General features: G+C 44.9%; 1 protein-coding gene across 1 annotated transcript in view; it reads right to left on the reverse strand.

Moving 5' to 3' along the window:
- Positions 1–269: 269 nt before the first annotated feature.
- COL4A5 (collagen type IV alpha 5 chain) overlaps positions 270–20,000 on the reverse strand; it is a 205,167-nt gene continuing 185,436 nt past the window's right edge. Inside the window, exons 45-51 of the mRNA XM_020967263.2 lie at positions 17,337–17,465; positions 15,922–16,020; positions 8,140–8,352; positions 6,491–6,668; positions 5,346–5,460; positions 2,928–3,100; positions 270–1,296 (exon numbers count right to left, since the gene is read on the reverse strand). Of these exons, the coding sequence (XP_020822922.1) occupies positions 1,215–1,296; positions 2,928–3,100; positions 5,346–5,460; positions 6,491–6,668; positions 8,140–8,352; positions 15,922–16,020; positions 17,337–17,465 (989 nt within the window). The 3' untranslated portion in view covers positions 270–1,214. The remainder of the gene's footprint in view (positions 1,297–2,927; positions 3,101–5,345; positions 5,461–6,490; positions 6,669–8,139; positions 8,353–15,921; positions 16,021–17,336; positions 17,466–20,000) is intronic.

The raw sequence follows: 20,000 nt of genomic DNA on the forward strand, positions 1-20,000 counted from the left end.
GAGAAGGCAGGTTCAAATCTCCCTTCTGACACTTCTCCAACTCTCAGTTTCCTTATCTGTAAAATGAGCATTCTTCAAATAGTTGGTTTTTGAGGCCCCTTCCTAGGACCTTGTGGGTGGGGAAAAATCACTTCCCTTAGTCCTTAGGATCCACCTCTGCAAAATGCACAGAACGGACTCAAAGGCTTCTGAGGTCCCTTCCAGTTCTACACTTCGGATCCTCTGACTGATGGGGGAAAGGGCGCAAATGAGAAACGGACACCTTTGAAAACAAGATATGTCATGGCTCTTTATTTGGAATTGTGTTTAAAATCATAATAGTAAAGTAACAGCACATGTGGAAACCAAGTATTGGCTTTTCAGCTCCTGCTCAGCAGAGACCAGAACAGAAAGAATCTAGGGTGGGAAGCAGAGGGAAAAGAATAATGGGGGGGGGGGGACTCTATCAGCCTAGAATGAGCAAATATTTACCATTAGAGGCATCTAAATAGGGCTTTGGATCCAGCAGAAGAAATCACTCCATTTTCCAGAGCAAGGTGACAGGCATCTTTAGACATATCATATATTATATGAAATTTAAAATCCTGATGAAAGTAATTACCCAAATCATGTATTTCTAAAAGGAAGTCACATCAGAAGGGGGTAGGGGAATGGGAAAACTACAGAGAAACTGACAATTGAGAGTCACTTGATGCCCCCAAACACTGCTAGAGCCTCTGGCTGCTGTGCGGGATTAGGCATCTTCCACTGCCTTCACATCTAAATGACTTGACAGTTTGAACATAGTACACATATTCCTTACTTCTGCAGAGAAATAAGCTTACCATTTTAATATTAATAACTTGAGATATAGGAGGGTTAGTAGCACCATGAAAAATGTTTCCCCCCCAAAAAAAAAAAACCCTACAGTCTTGTTACTTTAAACATATTCAGTGTGGTTCTTGTCCTAGCTGATTTTAAAAAAAAGGCCGTTTTACTTTGTGGGCCAAAAGCAGTCTTCATTTGCATTTTCCCTGGGTCTAAGAGGTCCATTCTTTTCTTTGTTCCTTTTGTAAAACATGCAAAGGAGAAGGCTCCTTCCAGCATTTCGCAGAGATGCATCTGGATCTGGACGGGTAACAGTCTGTAGCACCATTGGTGGGGCAGAAATAGTGCACCCTGGGAATTTTCCATTCAAACAAATATCATCCTCCTCCCCAAAATTCTCCAAGATTTTATGTCCTCTTCATACAAACTTGACATCGACTAATGCGTGTCCTCAAGTCTCCTGTTTTGAGAGTCTCTGGTTCTGGGTTACTGGTGAAATAGAACCAAGACAGCGTTCAGATTTATAGGATCTCAGATCTGCTGAGAAGGGCCCTTAGAGGTGATCTGATCCAACCCTGCACTTTGCATATGGGGCAACTGAGGCCTGGACAGGGGAAGGGAATTGCTCCGAGTTATACATGTAGTAAGCAAAGGGAAACATCGACCAAGGTTCCCAGACACTAAATCCACTGTGTGGGCAGGGAGGGTTAGTGCCAAAGCTTTTTCACCACTAAAAGGCCTTGGGAGCCCCTGTTTTCCCTCTCGTCCCCCCTGACCCCAAGCAGTACACCTTCTCTCCCCTCTACTTCTGTGTGCACACTGCTTCTCTCTTCTCCCCACCTTGTGCGTAGGTGTGTGCTCATGACCCCCCCCCCCAACCCAGGCACCCATGCCTACACGTCTTCCCACTTTTGCTTGTCTGGCTCTCTCCCCTGCCCTTGTGTTCCTGCACTGGTGTTTCTCTCTCCTCTGCTCTCTGCTTCCATGAATCAGAATCAATCTCCCTCCTCTTTCTCTGCTCCTATCATGCTTGCCTCTTTCTCCTTCTTTACTCCTCCCACGGTCTCCTTCTTCCTTTCCTCTGCTGTGGGGTGTGTGTGTGTGTGTGTGTGTGTGTGTGTGTGTGTGTGTCTTCTCCACTGTGGGTGTAGGTCTCTGCCCACTGGTATGTTTATGTGTGTCTCTCTTTGCTGGGTACATCTTTCCTCTGCTCCTGTACTGTAGGGGATTTTTCTCATCTCCTCCTTTTCTTTCTCTCCATCCCCATTCTTCCCTGCCTTTCTGTCTCCCTACCTTCCTCTTTCTGTCTCTTCATATCTCTCTTCTCTTTTCCTCATCTCTCTCCATCACCAAATGTCATCCCTTTTCCCCTCTCCCTCCCTCTCTATCTCTCCTTCCCTCCCCCTCATCTCTTCCTTTCCTCCATCTCTTCTTCATTGTCCTTTATGTCTCCCTCCACATCTCTCTCTCTCCTTCCCTTCTTTTTGTCTCTCCCTTTTTTCCATCCTTTGTCTCTCTTGCCCTCTCTTCCTCCTCTCGATCCTTCTCTCGCTGTTTTATAGATGGACTGGAAAGAGACAAGACTTGAAGCAAGGATACCAATTAGTGGGTGACTGGGAGGATGTTGGTATCCTCGATAGCAACAGGGATGTTAGGAATAAGGGTGGGGTGTAGGGTAAAGCCAGGTTGAGTTTGAGATGCCTACAAGCTCTCTGGTGGAGGTAGATAACAGGCACTTGGTGGGGTGTGTGTGTGTGTGTGTGTGTGTGTGTGTCTTTGTTCTCTGCACACGTGTCTCTCTCTCTGCTCTACCCAGATGTCTCTTTTCTGAAAAGCCTTGGTTCTAAGGCAGACTCAGATGCTGACTTGTTGGGCAATACCAGCCAAGGACCACTCTTTGCTCTACCTTCCAAAGACTGGCTACTAAGCATACCACATAACAGCAAAAGTTAAACCCCAAATTATGAGTTACCTCTGCTTTTTTGGGACCGTAGGGAGGAAAACATCACCCCTAAGCCAGCGTAAACTGGATAAAGACACAATTGGCCCTGGGTTTCCTGCCTTCTACCCAACTCAGATGGGCACTCGCAACCTTTGACCTGAAGGCAAGTGGGCCTCACCTGAACATGTCTGATGCCTCCACAGTTGCCAGCCAGAAGCTGTAGGAGTTGGCATAGTAGTTGCAAGTTCCCCGTCCGTGACATTCAATGAAGGGGGCTGAACGGAATTCTTCCAGGCAGGAACCAGGAGAGGCCAGGGCCTGGCCAGAGCCCTCTGCACCAGCACTCATGTGCTGAAAAACATGCAAAGAGCAATGGGTCCCAATTCTGCCCTCATGGTCATCTCTCTCCATCACCAAATGTCATCCCTTTTGCCCCCTCCCTCCCTCTCTCCTTCCCCCCCATCTCTTCCTTTCCTCCATCTCTCCTTCATTCTCCTTTATGTCTCCCCCCACATCTCTCCCTCTCCTTCCCTCCTTTTTGCCCTACCCCACATCTACCCCATGGGGTACCTGACAGGTTGAATTACTGAGGAAGAAAAGCCACACCCAGGGATTCCCTCAAATAGCTGATGGTGCCACCCCCCACTGAGCTATGAGCTACCTCTAGTAACTCATTATAATGTTGGAGCCTGGAAAAAGTACGTTGAAATCTCCACCCTGCCACTTACTCCCTGTTGGACCTAGGGTAAGTCACTTCCCCTCCCTCGGCCTCCTCAGCTACCTCCCCTGTAAAAGAAAGGGGTTGGCATTTTGGAGAACAATTTGGAACTATGCCCAAAGGGCTACAAAAACGTGCATACCCTTTGATCCAGCAATAGCACTTCTAGGGCTATATCCCAAAGAGATCAAACAAATGGGAAAAGGACCCACATGTACAAAAATATTCATAGCAGCTCTTTTTGTGGTGCCAAAGAATTGGAAATTGAGAGGATGCCCATCCATTGGGGAATGGCTGAGCAAGCTGTGGTATATGAATGTAATGGAATACTATTGTGCTATAAGAAATGATGAACAGGCTGACTTCAGAAAAACCTGGAAAGACTTATATGGTCTGATGCTGAGTGAAGTGAGCAGAACCACGAAGACTTTGTACACAATAACAGCCACGTTATGCAATGACTAAGATTGTTAAACTGAACGCTTCTCACATTACGAGGATCTAAGACATCTCCAGAGGCCTCAGGATGGAAAATGCTGTCCACATCCAAAGAAAGAACTGTGGAAGTCGCATTGCTATCACTTATTTTTACCTTCTGTTGAGTTTTGTTTCATCTTTCTGATGGTTCCTCCTATTGGTTTTAATTTTTACTTACAACTTCACTAATGTGAAAATATGTTTAATGGGTATGTAAATGTAAAGCCTATATCAGATTGTGCGCCGTCTTGGGGAGGGTGGGGGGACGAAGGGGGAGAAAAATTTTCAACTCAAAAGCATATGGAAGTGATTATTGATAAATCAAAATAAATTAATAAAAAGAAAGAAAGAAAGGAAGAAAGAAAGAAAGAAAGAAAGAAAGAAAGAAAGAAAGAAAGAAAGAAAGAAAGAAAGAAAGAAAGAAAGAAAGAAAGAAAGAAAGAAAGAAAGGGGTTGGGCTAGATGGTCTCTGAGGTCTAAATCTAGGCTCTTATGATCACAAGGGGAAATCAGTTTACTTACCCCACAGTGTACCAATTGCCAATAATAAACATTAAGGGTGAAAAATATCTATTATATATTGGTCAAAACTTAATCTCTTTGGGCCTCAGTTTACTCTTCTGTAAAATGAGGGGGTTGGACTAGATGGCCTCAAAGGCCCCTTCCAGGCTAGGTCTAAGCTCCTGTGTGAGACCTTGAGTAAGTCCCTTCTCTTCCTGGGGCCTCAGTTTCCTCCTCTAAGGTCCCTTTCAGCTCTTAGGTCCTCTGACCATAGAGGCCACTTCTATAGCTCTTTATGGTTGTTGGGCACTTTCACACCCACTATAATCTAATTTTACAGAGGTAGTCATGTATATGGACATATGAAGACTATAGTGATATAAACCACAGAACCTTACATTGGGAAGGGAGCCCCTAAAGGAAGCAGGAATCCTCTCCCTGATATCCTTGAAAAATAATTCTCTACTCAGTGCTTGAATATCTTCAGTAATGGGGAACTCACCCTTTCCTGAGGCAGTCTATTCTAGGTCTGGAGAGCTCTATTCCTTAAATCAAGCCTAAATCTGCCTCTCCTCTCTCAAGTTGTCCCTTCCTCATGTTAATGGGCCCTCCCAAGGGGGCTTGGGAGCCACTTACCTGACATACAAGCCAATATATGGATTATACACCAATGAGTGTACACACACACACACACACACACACACACACACACACACACACTCTCTCTCTCTCTCTCTCTCTCTCTCTCTCTCTCTCTCTCTCTCTCCTCCCCAAAGGAATCCCCTGGCTGATGCCAGGATTCTATACATCAGAGACTGCCCATCTCAGAGACTTTACAGGCCCAAGGAATAGAGAGTTTTCTCTGACTAACAAATGTAAAAGAAAGCTGCTTTTTCATACCATCATAAAGGAATAACCAATCCAGAGAGAATCCCAGCCCTGTGGGCAATGGGGGATCTGGGTGGTCTGACTGTGAATTGCAATCACTGTTGCTGGGGCTTCACATACTGAGCATCTAGAAGAGAACAATAGTCTGGGTCAGGATCTGGGCCACACTCTGCCTTCTAGAAGAAGGTTCTCCTGGGGGAGGCGGGGGAAGGGCACAATGGTCTGAAGAGAAGTGGTATGCAAACTATGGGCAATGGCATCATACTTACTGCCATATGACCTAAGCTACTAGCTGGGGCACGGAGATCAGGGAGGGAGGGAGCAGAGCCAATGTTCCAGCTCTGCCATTGGGCCTTCTATCCCAAGTTTCTGGGCCTACTCAGCCTAATCACAGCATAATGAGTACACGAATTCAGTTACTGAACTGTTCTAATTACTTGCTATGAGAAGGACCCAACTGGAGAGGCCAGATCTGGTCACACTGAAACTGTGATAAGAATACTGTCTGATTGATTACCTGGGACAGGGGAGACAGCTAGCCCCACCCCAATCTCCACCCCTTCTCCTTGGATCAGGCCTTGGATCAGGGGGCAGCCAGGTACTACTAGGCCACAAAAAGACCAGATAGGAGAACCCATACTTTTTCCATCTCACTCTGCCCCGCCCCCTCCCCTGCCCCACTGAGAGACAGTTTTAAGACAAATAACAGAAGGCTGACTTCATAGTGAGGGTAATGAATGTATCAGCAGGCAATTAAAATGGAATTCTCAAGGGCTCTGGGCATCTTGAGGAATGATCTAGCTGTAGGTGGCAACCAAGAAAATCTGAGATCTCACTGTAAGGCCTAGACTAGCAACAGTATCTTTGGCTAGATATCTCAAGGATCTGAGCCAAGGGGCAGGCCCTGAAGTCTTCCTATCACCAACATACCAAATACAGTGCCTAGAAAGTATCCTTTACACTGGGAGGACTGAAATGTTTGTATCAGATCACTGGAAAGGCTGTTCTGTTCCAACCACTGTCCTGCCTCTGCTCACCCTACCTCAAGGGAAAGGCCTTTATCTTTGCCTACCAAACCAAGTGGGAATTGCTGAGGGTTCGATCTACAGTTAAGGGGAGGGGGAGGTAAGGGTTGGGCACCGGTCCTGAGGTCTCACCGACTGATAAATGGCAAGATGCTTTGTCCCTTCAGCGGCTCCATGGTCATTGGCATGGGCTTGGGAGTGGACAGCCAGTAGGAGTAGTCATTTCTGGAGGCAAAGTTGCATACATTGTTGATATTACAGAACATGAAAGGCATGGTGCTGAAGCGGTGGAGGCAGCTGCCCGACGTCCCTAGGGAACAAGACAGGAATGGAGGACAAGGAGGGTGATGGGATGAGACTTCAGTTCCAGTCAAGAGATCCCAGTTCTGCCATAATTATTTCCTGGGTCACCTTGGGCAGGTCACTTCTCTCTGGAGAATTTTCCTCCTCTAATTTAGAGGAAGAAACCAAGAGCCTCTACAATTGGAGGGTTGAACTAGCTAGCCTCTAAGGCCCCTTCCAGATCTAGACTGAGGATCCTATGTGTGACTTTGGGTGAGTTGTTTCATTTCTCTGGGCCTCAGTTTCTCCCTCTGTAAAATAAGGGGCCTCCAAAGTTTCTTCCAACCTTAGGTCTAGGATCCTATGAACTAGATGACTCAGACAATGGGGAAAAAAAGAGAAAGGGGAATAGGAAGAATAGGAGAGGAAGACCAGTGAAAAATGATAGCAGGGCACACTCAGAAGAGGCAAGAAGGAGCAAAGTAGAAGAGGAGGTGACAGAAAGAGAGGGAGAAAAGGGGAATGTGAGGAAAGGATGAACTAACCCCCCCTCCCCTTGCTCTGATCAGCTTCATAAATGGTTGGGGACCACTGGCTGCTGCACACTTGACCTGGGACTTCCATGCCTGGGGCCCATGATGGCTAGGCAAGCCCCATCTGAGGATGAACTCCATTCACTCCCAGGGTAACAATGGGGCTCCTCCCCCTGTAGCGACCACCCACTCCCCAGCCGGGTTCGAGGAACTTTGGAAGTTCACCAGGGGAAAAAAGGGGGCAAGAGAACAATTGGACTGAACTCAAGCCCCCCCCCCCCCATACAGATGGTAGCCCAGCATCCCAAAGTGAATCTGAGGGCCCTAAGCTTCTAAGACAAAATTCCAGAAAGGGCCTCCTGACCTTTTGTTAAGTTATAATATAAACAGATCTCTGACACTTCCTCTCTGCTTTCTAACCCCCTCCCCAACCAAACTGATAGGATAGGGACTCGCTGGGGTAGGAGTGTTCCCAAAGAATGTACTCTATGTAACTATGTAATGTAACTCCTTATGGAGCCTTCAAAGTCTCTGATAACTCCCTGAGAAGTGAATGTGCTTATTTTAAGGATTGTAACATTGGTGCAGTTAGCCCCAAGCCCACTTCCTCTTGCCTGGGAACCCGACTGAAGATCAGACAGACAAGGGGAAAGCCAATGCACCTGTCTGCTCTGTCACCCACCCAAATACCTCCTACAGTTTCTTTTGTGGCTAGCAAAAAGTAAAGGGGCCCTTTCTATACCGTCGCTTGGGGCCTGGCACTTAACCTTAAAAACAAAAATATCAGTAGTGTAAGTTGGAACACGTTGTCACCCTTAAACGGCTTCTCAGTTCTGAAAAACCAACAGGGTGAAACCATGTCTTCATTGGTTAAAGCTACCCTAGATACCTCTTACCCTGACCCCACTGGCTTTCCAGAACCAGAGACAACACAATCAGTCACATGGAAATTGATGAGCAGCTCACCCAAGTCTTGGCCATGGGCCCTCTCATTTCCTTGCACATACAGGAGAGAAAACCCTCTGTAGATCTGTACAGTTCCTCGGGGGCACTGTGGTGTATCTGTGGTCTGGCTATGACGTGTGATGAGAAATCCATGGGCAAGAGAAAGGGTTCCCGGGGGACCTGGTAGCCCTGGCAAGCCATCTGGTCCTGGGGAACCGTCTATTCCACGGCTACCTGGAATTAGAGAATTACTTGTTTGCAAGGGCAGTGGGCCTTAACATTTTTGGTGTCCTGGAGCCCTTGGGTGGTCTGAAGAAGCCATTGGACCCTTTTCAAAATCATGTTTTTAAGTGCATAAAATAAAACACATAGGTTTACCGAGGAAACCAATTCTATTAAAATCAAGATGTAATATTTTCCTCATCCAAGTTCACAGGCCCATTGAAATCTGTCCATGTGGACCTCTACCTTATAGGTATGACTATAGTAAGGGAAATGAGAAAGAACAGTGACAACAATTAAAAACCAGTACCTAGACACTGTGGAATTCCAATGGACAGGACCATTCCAGAGAAGAAATGAGCAAATGTACCTCCCTTCCTTCTTTGCAGAAGTGAGGGACTAATACTGCATCCATTGTCAGACTATAGTCATCCCTTCTACATTGCGACTTTCAATATATTATGGGTTGGCATAAGAAATTACTGTAAATGGGAATTTTGGGAGAGTTTTGTGGAAGCTGCAGATGACACGCAATGGCCAACAGAGAAAAAGTTTAGAAACTTAGAAAATGCATAAAATATGCCTATGACCAAATTCTTAACCCACATTTTACAATAAGGTACTGTAAACACACCATAAAAGAAAAAAATTCAGACTTCTTCTCTGGTACAAAGGGAAAGCCAAAAAATTTCACGTGGATTTTCCAGATGGTGGGGGCACTCCTAACCCCCACGATGTGGAAGAGATAACTGGACAGATATGTGCTGCTTGGTTTTGTCAAATTGGGTTTTCCTCCCTCTTCTTTTTATGTTTTGTTACAAGAAATGGCTTATTGGGTAGAGGAGACGGGAAAGTGATTTTTGGAAATGAAGGCTATGAAAAACAAAAGGGATCAATAAAAAAAATTTAAAAACTGTAGAGATTATTTAGCCAAATTGTACACCTGATGCTACGAATCTTTGGCATTATCCTTTCCACCCCCTCCCCCAGTTAGTATTTAATTTTCCCCCAGTTACATGTGAAAACAATTTTCAACATTTGTTTTTAAAATTTTTAGTTCCAAATTCTCTATCTCTCTCCCCACTCCCTTCATTGAGAAGGCAAGCAATTTGATGTAGGTTATACATGTGTAGTCACGCAAAACATATTTCCATATTAGTCATGTTGTAAAAGAAAACACAGACTAAAAAAAAACAAACAACCCAAGAAATATAAAGTAAAAAAAAAAGTCTGCTCTGATCTGTATTCAGACTCCATCAGTTCTTTCTCTGGGGATGGATAGCATTTTTCATCATAAGTCCCTCAGAACTGTCTTGGATCACAGTATTGCTGAGAATAGCCAAGTCATTCACAATTGATCATCTTACAATATTGCTGTTACTACGTACAACTGGTTCCACTCACTTCTCTCTGTATCAGTTCATATAAGTCTTTCTAGGTTTTTCTGCTTGCTCATCATTTCTTACAGCACAATAGTATTCCATCACAATTTGATCAGCCATTTCCCAACTGATGGGCATCCCCTCAATTTCCAGTTCTTTGCTTTGGCACCATCCTTGAGAGGTATTCATTCATTCACATTGGTTCAATTCTTCTGGGGATGGAGACTTTACTGTCTCCTTGTAATGCTTTACAATCTTTCCATTTAGGAAGAGTGTTATTGAAAAGAATGGGATAGGGCTAGGCCAGGGGTGGGGAACCTGTGACCTTGAGGCTACATGTGGGTGGCCCTCTGCATCCTCAAGTGCAGCCCTTTGACTGAATCCAAACTTCAGAGAACAAATATGTTTGGATTCAGTCAAAGGGCTGCACTTGAGGACCTACAGGGGATTTGTTCCGTGACATTTGGATTTGGTCAAAGGGCCGCACTTGAGGACCTAGAGGGGATTTGTTCTGTGATGTTTGGATTTGGTCAAAGGACCGCACTTGAGGACCTAGAGGGCCACATGTGGCCTCGAGGCTGCAGGTTCCCCATCCCTGGGCTAGACACTGAACTTGGGATCTCATTAGTAGAGGGAATTCCTGGGAAAGGAAATTGCCTCTACCAAAGCAGGTTGACACCCTCTCTACAACTCAGTTGCTGAGGGCACTGAGAGGTTCCAGTGAGTTGCTTAGAGTCACACTGCTAGTAAGTGTCTGAGTGGGGATTTGGACTCAAGTCTTCCCAGCTGCAGAGGCCACCTCTTTATCCACTATGCCATGCTGCCTCTCAAGAACAGAAGCTGAGCTTTATAAACTCCTATATTTCACAAAGTGCTTTATGAACATTATTTCACATTCCTCACATGAGCCCCATAGCACAAACATTATGAGCCCATTTTACAAATGAGGAAATTGAGGCTTAGTAATTTGCCCAAAGGCACACAGCTAGCAAGTGGCAGGGCTGGTTTTTTTCGGTTACCTGACAAAGGTCTCCCAGAACTTGTTAGAAAGGGCTTCCTTAGGGGCAGCTAGGTGGCGCAGTGTATAGAGCACCGGCCCTGAAGTCAGGAGGACCTGAGTTCAAATCCGGCCTCAGACCAAACACTTGACACTTACTAGCTGTGTGACCCTGGGCAAGTCATTTAACCCCAATTGCCTAAAAATAAAAAATAAAATATAAGAAAGGGCTTCCTTGAATATGGCAGAGCAGCAGAATAAATACAGTGAGCTCCCCACCCCCAACTCCTTCAAACACATCTAGAAAATGCACCAGACCAAATCCTGATCAAGAAATCCAAGAAAAGATCCCAATATGTCACTTTCCAGCTCGGGTTGGCATCAAAAGATCCCAATGTGTCATTTTTCCAGCTCAGATTGCCATCAAAAGATCATAACGTGTTATTTTTCCAGCTCGGGTTGGCATCAGGAGTCAAACAGAGATGTCTGTGGACACTGGGATAGGATCTGGCCAGGAGTGCTCTGCGTGGAGAATTCCAGGGCAAGAAGAGGGCCTAGATCAGGCAGAGAGGGGCCTAAGCTTGTGGAGGGAAAAACAACTGGAAGCTTTGTTGTCCACTCTCCAGTTCTGGGTCACACATCCAGGGTGGAATGAGGAGGCCATCTATGCCCAGGGAGAGCATGAATCTAGGGTACAAGTCAGTCCCATGCCCTGGGATATGTATCAAACAACAAACAAGATCAGAAACTAACAGTAGCTGTGTGACTCAGACCCCAGAAATGGAGCAGAGGCTCAGTCCCAGCTTCTAGCCTAGTGTGTAGCCTGCAAAAGAATGACCAGGGCAAGAACCCCAGACCAAAGGGGAGCCCACACTGGCTGAGAGCGGTGGAATCCAATAGCAGTCTACTACAATTCCTAATGGAGCAAGTTCATAGGCCTCTTGCCTGGACCCAAACACAGGCCAGGAATTTGCAGAGCTCAGATGAGAGGGGCAATGATCAGACTTTTCCTTGGATCAGCTCACTTCATGAACCCTGAAAACTTGCCAGTTCCCCAATTGAGCTCTCTCTGAGATCTTAGAATAACACAACACTCAATATCCCAGGAAAACAGTTAGCAGGACTAGGACCAGCCCAGACCTTCCCTCTAGAAATGTTCAGAGTTTGGCTCTAATAATATCAAATCTGAAGTCAGGAAGGAAGCATAAGCAACCAAATCCCACCATACGAAGCTATTATGTTACTAGCGGAGTGACCCTAGGCAAGTCACTTAACCCTGATTGCCTAGCAAAAAGCAAAAAATAAATAAATAAATAAAAATAAAATAAGACGCTATTATTGCAAACAAGCATAGCCCCAGAAAAGAGATATGAGCAGACACACCCACCACACTCCTTTGCAGAGAAGGGAGGTCCACAGGTGTGGTACATTGTGGGTATTTTCTGACTTTCTTGCTGTATGGATGAGTTTTGCTGATTTTTTCCCCTCTCTTTTGTTTTTCTCTAAAAATATTATTTGTTGCTATCCACATCCAAAGAAAGAACTAAGGAGTTTGAATGCAGATTGAAGCAAACTATTTGCTCTTTTTTTTCTTCTGTTTTGTTTTCTCTTTCTTGTGGTTCCTCCTATTGGTTTTAATTCTTCCTTACAACATGGATAACGTGAAAATATGTTTAATAGGAATGTATATGTAGAGCCTATATCAGATTGTATGCCGTTCTTAGGGAGGGAGGGGGAGAAAAATTTAAAACTCAAAAGCTTATGGAAGTGATTGTTGATAAATTAAAATGAACTAATAAAAAAAAGAGAAAAAAATTTAAAAAATAAAAATATTATTTGTTCTATGGGATGACCCTTTGGGATGGGGGAAGGACACTGAGGGAAACTATGGTGATGTAAAAAAAAAAAGCCATTAATAAAAATTATTTTTTTTAAAAGAAAATGCCTCTTCCAGTTGGATTTTGTTTAAGAAACCCTCCATGCTATGGCAGCTCTGACTGTGGAAAGCACGTGTCTCTTCCATTTCTTTGGCATAGTTGATATGAATGATCAAGGGATCCCTTTTTTTCCCCATCTCACATTCCTCCATTTTTCTACAACATCTCTATTGTTCTTCTCTTGCCCTTTCACCTTTTGTCGTTGTTCAGCTGCTCAGTCGTGTCTGACTCTTTGTGACCCCATGGGCCGTAGCACACCAGGCCCTTCTATCCTCCACTATCTCCCGAAGTCTGTCCAAACTCATGTTATCGATTCCATGACACTATCTACCCATCTCATCCTTTTCACCCTATTTCCCTATTATTCTCCTCAAACCTATCAAGGAATTGTGCATGCATGTGCGTGAGTGCATATGTGGAACTGCGTGTGCGTATGTGTACGCATTGTAGTTGAGCTTGGAGCCAGTAAGCCCTGGGTTTGAGTCCTGCCTCTGACACATACTGACTGTGTGACCCTGGCCAAGTCACTTAACCTCTCAGTACATGCAGCCCACAACACTTCTGGGTGTTGTCCAAAACACATTCAAATGCCATTGGGAAATATTAAATAAATCCAGATACGATAAAACATAGATAACATAAGAGTTTAAAATTAAGTCAGTCTGTGGCCCCCAGACATCCTCATGTACAATTTAGTGGCCTCAACATGTCTCTATTTGTTTGACACCACTGACCTAGGGAACATTCTAAGATTTGACATTGTAGAGGAGGTATCAATCTGTATTGGTAGACAGTTTCCTCATCTAAGACTTCCCCATATCAGTAAAATCCCATGTCCAGAACCTATCTAGAATCTAGAATCTATGTAATATGACATCACATATGTATACACATCACATGTGTCATATAAACACATGTGTGTAAATGTATGCATGCAATGCACTATAGTGTATATGATATGTTGGCAGAGATCTAACTTGAAAGCTGTGTTTCATTCTGCTGGATTAAAGGATCAATCACCCAAGGAAAAAAACCAAAGAGAGCTGCAGCAGTAACCCCATGGATGTGGTGCTTTTCCCAGAGCCCAGAAGCCTGGCTCCTTCCATCAGGGGCCCATCCCAACAAACCCCTCCACCATCACCAGCTTCAAGTCAAGCCAAGCCAAGAATCATTCGTTAAGTATCTACTGTGTGCCTGGCACTGTCTTTAAGGGCTAGAGTGGAAGAAGGTGGCAGATGGGCAGGCCTGAGGACCACTTCACATTTATACAGATGTGACTTGTCATCCTCCAAGCTTTGTCACTACGGGGCCATCTTCCAAGTGATAGGCCTTCCTGGACTTAGCTAGCCTCGGTCCTAAACAGCAGGCCCAGTTTACTGTTGGGCTTGGCCTTGGACTTTCCCTCTTGGTGGAGGCTGCCTGCTCTTGTGGCCAGCAGGTGAGGCTTCGGCTGAACTCAGGGCCACTTTCACAACAGGAGCTGTCAGAAGAAGAGGGCTTGGGTTGGGGAGGGGGCAGGACAAGCCCCTTAGTTCATATATCTTGGAAAGATGCTCAGATGGATGGTGAACCAGAGGCATAACCAGAGAGGAAGAGAAGTAGGCCAGATTCCAGCGTGCAGCCCTTTCCATCATCCCAAACTGACATCAAACCCCATCTTTTTGACAGTGAGATTCTCCCAGGGATGCTGTATCCTGGCAGTCATGGAAAAAGATGATTACTGAAGAACCGAAATTGTAGGTGACCCAAAGGCAATGGTAAAACATACTGGGTGTAGGTAGAGGCTGAAACATATCACAAAAGATGACTTGTGGGAAAGAGGTGCTATGGATGACACCATTAAGGTCATCAGAAAAGAAGGTGGATTGGGCCCATATTGATGAAATATGTTGAAACCAAAAAGAAGACTTGTAGACCGATAGACCCTCTTGGGAAGATCTGCAGTTGGTTATGGGCAACAATCAGGTAGGATTAGGAGGGGTAGACCGGTATAAACTCCTAGGCTGCTGCCCACACTGCTCAGTAAAATAGCACCTCTACTCTGATGATCCTACTGGAGGAGCAGAGAAATGATGACATGGCTACTCACTTCAACACACCATTTTCAATGCTAAGTCACACTTTCCTTATTAGTTCTGTGGCCTTGGGCAAGTCACTTAACCTCTTGGTGACTCAGTTTCCTCCTCTGGGAAAAGAGGGGATGGGACTCAATGGCCTTTGAGGTCCCTTCTAGCACAGAAAACTAAGATCTCAGGCTCCTCCATGCACCTGTCCTTTCTTCCTCTCAGTGGTCAGTTCTGCTAACCATAGCCTAAAGCCTTGATTTATTCCATAGGAAAGGGAACATGTGAGCCATGGTGGTTGCCAGACAGTTTCAGTGCTAAGTCACCTTTTCATCTCTGTCTTTGGGGTTCTGTTCAGGGTAGCTGGCTATCTAAGGACAGTGCATGGAATGAGGAGTCTGTAATAAGAGTATGTTTCGATAATGGCTCTTTTCAATCTGCCTTAAGTGGGCTTAGCCTTGTGAGTGGGACTGCTTTTCATTCCCTCTGCATGTGGCTTTCATAATCACTATGGAAGCTTCGAAATAATGCCTGGCTTCTTCCCCTATCTTGGGCAAGGTACTTCCTGTCTTTGAATCTCATTCATGGTTCCTGAAGTAGAGGGAGAAATGGTCTGGAGCACCTCCCACAGCTCTGCCTTGATTCCAACAATGTTTCTGCTGGTACCAACCTTCCGTGTTTATATGCCACATGCCTGGTGGGAAGCAGGAGGGCATAGTGAAAAGAGTGCTGCTTTTAGAGTCTGAGGACCCAGATTTCAATACCTGCTCTACTATTCCGTATCTGTAATGCCACTGGCTGAGTCACTTGATGATTCTAGACCTCAGTTTCCCCGGGTGTAAAATGAAGGAATTGAAATAGATGACTTCCAAGGTCTATCCCAGTTCTAAATCTATGATTCTTTGATCTATGATCAGCAACAGCAAAAATAAAAAATACATGAGTCATCTTTGCAAAGCAAACAATGCCCCTTCCCTGCTTCCCCACTGCTACCCCATGGAGCAACCATCTTTAATAGCATTAGCTGGTTACAACCAGAAATGGACAATGATATTCAGGGGTTCCCATTTAGGTGAGCAAGGGGCCAATTTGCATATGGGATCCCTTCTCTCCAAGGGCAGAAGTATGCTTCCTGCTATCTTCCAAAGCAGTCACACAATGGATACTGGATATAAAACTCTCTCTTGGCCCCCTTTTCCCACCTGGTTGACCTGATGGGCCTGGGTCTCCTTTGTGGCCTTCTGGGCCATTAACACCAAGGCGTCCATTACGTCCAGGGTCTCCTGGTGGGCCAGTTAGACCTACAGAGAAAAGAAACATGCTGTGCAATGTGCGCAGAGAGACACTGAGGCAAACCCAAGGGACTGTGGGGATCCCATACTGACAGGCTTTGTAGGAATATCATCTCAATTCCATCTTAATGAAAGGGCTGGCACATTCTGGTTAGCTGAGGGCAAGAATTGGGGTGAGGGGAGCCATTGCTAAGTTCTAACCATTTTATCTATACCTGGGGAAATTTGGTAACATTGGCTTTTCTTGTTTTCAGTTCCAGAAACTTGTCCATCTCAACAAATAATTACCCCCCCCCAAAAAAAAAGAACATAAGTTCCTCGAAGGCAGAGATAGCTTTGGTCTTCATATCCTCAGCTCATGGTTGGTGTTGGCTGGACCCAAATGAGGAAACTTCCCATAACTTCTCTCCAACTAAGAGCCACCTAGGGATGTTGAGAGCAGGGTAGATGACTTCCCCAGGGTCATATAGTCAAATGTATCCGAACTAGGCCTTAAATCCAGCTCTTATTGGCTCCGAGGCCAATCCACTCTATCCACTATGTCTCACTGTCTTTCTCGGCCTTGTACACAGTAGGTGCTTAAGAAATACTTTCTAAATTGTAAAAAAAAAAAAAGGCAGCATAGTCTAGTGGGAAAATGCTGGATTTGAGGGCAAAAGAACCAGATTTGAGGCTTGCCTCTGACGTTTCCTGTCTGGGGGATAACTCTGGACAAGTCAATTCACCTCTAGGGGTCTCAGTTTTCTCCTCTGTAAAAATGAGGGGGGACATTGTTGACCTCTAGAGACCCTTCCAGTTCTGGGGGTCTCTGTCTCCCATGAAGCTTCCAGCAATATGAAACAACTGTAGCCCAGTCACTGAATAATCAGGAAATACTGTAGCCAGTTGGGACATGAGTTCATGTGCAGGGTTGGCCAGATACCTTCCCACTGGGTAGCCAGGGAGTTAGGCTAAACAGTGAAGGCCTGAGGCTTTCCCTATAGAGAGGGAGCTCAGGTTTAGGGTAGAGGGAGCTGGAAGAAAAACATCAACCCTGAAATTTGCCTCTTTCTACTCCTAAGGTAGCAACAAGGCCACTCTACTAACTTTTCTAAATCAGCATGGGTAAAGGGACCAAAAGGAATTGGGTGACGGAGATGCAAGACACCTTTCCTTCTGACAACATTGGACTTATATAACACTTTAGGATGCTGAGGCTCTAGGCCTTGTGTGTGGGGGGTGGGGGAAACTTAGGGAGGCACTTCCATGCAGGGAACACTCATTAAGGTAGCCGATCAAGACAAATTAGCCTAGAACATGCTCAACAGAGCTCTGTAGAAAGGTACCTGGCAAACCTTGGGGTCCTGGGATCCCTGGGAGACCTTTTAATCCTGGCTGGCCTGGTGGTCCTGGAGGTCCAATATCTCCTTTGACTATGAGATCCTGCTCAGAGGGTCCAGGAAAGCCAGGGGGACCTGAGAAGCAAAACACAGTTTGAAAGTAGTTGGGAAAGCTCTTTTTGTGGTGGTGAAGAATTGGAAACCGAGGAAATGTTCTTCAATTAGGGAATGGGTGAATAAGTTGTTGTATATGATTGTGATGGAATATTATTGTACTATAAGAAATGACAAGTAGAATGCTCTCAGAAAAACCTGGAAAGACTTACATGAACAAAGTGAACTGAGATTAGCAGAATCGGGAGAGAACATTGTACATAATAACAGCAATATTATATGATGATCAGCTGCAAATGACTTAGCTACTCTCAGCAATACAATGATCCAATATAATTCCAAAGGATCCATGATGAAAAATGCTATCCATCTCCAGAGAAAGAATTGATGGGGTCTGAATGCAGATCGAGGCAAACTTTTTCACTTTATTTTTCTTGTGCTTTTCTTTTGGTTTGTGTTTTCTCTTCCAACATGACTAATATGGAAATATGTTTTGCATGATTGCACACGTATAACCTATATCAAATTGCTTACTGTCTCAGGGAGGGGACAGGGGAAGAAGGGAGAGAATTTGGAATTCAAAAATTTTTTAAAATATTTTTTTGAAATAGTATTTTATTTTTCCCCAATTATGTGTCAAGAAAATTTTTAGCATTCATTTTTACAAGATTTTGAGTTCCATATTTTTCTCCCTCCTTCCCTCCCCTCCCCTCTTCTGAAAATGGTAGGCAGTTTGATATAGTTTATGCATGTGCTATCATGTAAAACATATTTCCATATTCATCACAGTTGTGAAAGAAGAAACAGATCAAAAGGAAAAAAAAACCACAGGAAAGAATAAAGTAAGTGGAAAAAAAACATATGCTTCGATCTGCATTCAGAGTCCATCAGTTCTTTATCTGGCTATGGATAGCATTTTCCTTCCTGAATCCTTTGTACTTGTCTTGGATCATTGTGTGATCATTGTGAGAAGAGCTGAGTCATTCATAGTTGATCATCACACAATGTTGCCAATATTGTGTACAATGTTTTCCCGGTTTTGCTCATCTAAAAAAAAATGTTAAAAATTGTTTTTACATGTAATTGGAAAAAAATATTTAAAAAACAAAGTAGTTGGGAAGGTTTGAAGAGATGGGGAGGGTGGCAGGAAAGCCCAGTATCACTAGAGGCCATGGAAAGGACAATGGGCAGAGAGCTGTGAGATGTGGGGCCAGGTCTCCAAGCTACCAATTCTGAGAATCCTAGAATTTCCCAAGTAGAAGGGACCTTGGTTTAAACCTCTAATCTAAGCCATTCCTCCAAAGAAATGCCTCACAAGTGGTCATTCAGCTTTTGCTTACAGAAATTCAATGAGGAGGAACCCACTACCTCCCAAGGTCGCCTCATTCATGGGGGGCTGCTCTAATTACTTGGAAGTCTTTCCTGTCATCGAGTCTCTTTCCAATGTGTTCCCACTGCTCCCATTTCTGTCCTCTGGGCCATAGTAGAACAACGTAACCTCTCTGGGCCTCAGTTTCCTCATCTGTAGTCCCCTTTTGACCCTTCTAGTTATATATTTAGGAGCCTATAACTTGAATTTTTCTTCTATAACAGCCTTACAAACACTTAAAGCTGGCTACTGTGTGGGCCTGCTCATCCCTGGGCTAAAATCTCAGCTGCTGGCTCACCCTGGAACTTCCCACAGAGCTCAGGGCCTCTTCATCCTGGGAACATTCTTCTACCTGCTGTGTCTGCCCCCTTCTCTCATTCATCCATTTTGGGAAGGGACCCAGGCCAGCCAACCTTCATTTCCCTCCAGGCTCAGCTTCTGACTTTGTGGCCTTGGGTACCACGCCCTTGTGTGTGTCCCTTCCCCTGTCCCCTCCCCCTTTTGTTTGCATGTTGTCTCCCCCTATCAGATTCTGAGCCCCTTAAGGACAGAGATTGTCTTTCTTTTTGCTTATGTGCCCATCACCTTGCCTGAAGATCCCCAGTTTCTTCAGCTGATCTTATGTAGCGTGGCCTCGAGGAGTGTCACCATCCTGACTGAACTCCTCTGCACATGCTATAGCTTCTCAATGTTCCTTCTAAAACATGGCCTCCAGAACTGAACACAAGGCTCCACGTACCACCTATAGGGTGGGACCATCCTTTCCTCATTTCTGGAAGCTCTTCCCCTCTTTAATGAAGTCCAAGATGGCATTTGTTTTTTGGTCCCCACATCACACTCCTGACTCATAGGGAGCATGTGGTCCACTATGATTCCATAGATCTTTTTCAAATGAACTCCTCCCCCATCTGGTACTCGTAAAGCTTGTTTTTAAAAACCTAAGTATCAGACTCTCCAATGACCTCTATTGAATTTCATCTGATTAGATTCAAGCCAATGTTCAAGGATGTTGAGATCTTTGTGAATCCTGACTCTTTCATCCTTTGTGTTAGTTCATCCTCCTAGCTTTGGAACACTGGCAAATGTGATGAAAGATATTCTTGATGTCTGTATCCAAGTCACTGCTAAAAGTGTTAAGCCGCACAGAGGCAAGTATAGATCGCTGGGGCACTCCACGGAAGACCTTC

This window comes from Phascolarctos cinereus, unplaced genomic scaffold (genome assembly GCF_003287225.1).
Source record: "Phascolarctos cinereus isolate Bilbo 61053 unplaced genomic scaffold, phaCin_HiC Scaffold_8;HRSCAF=390, whole genome shotgun sequence".
Lineage (NCBI taxonomy): Eukaryota > Metazoa > Chordata > Mammalia > Diprotodontia > Phascolarctidae > Phascolarctos > Phascolarctos cinereus.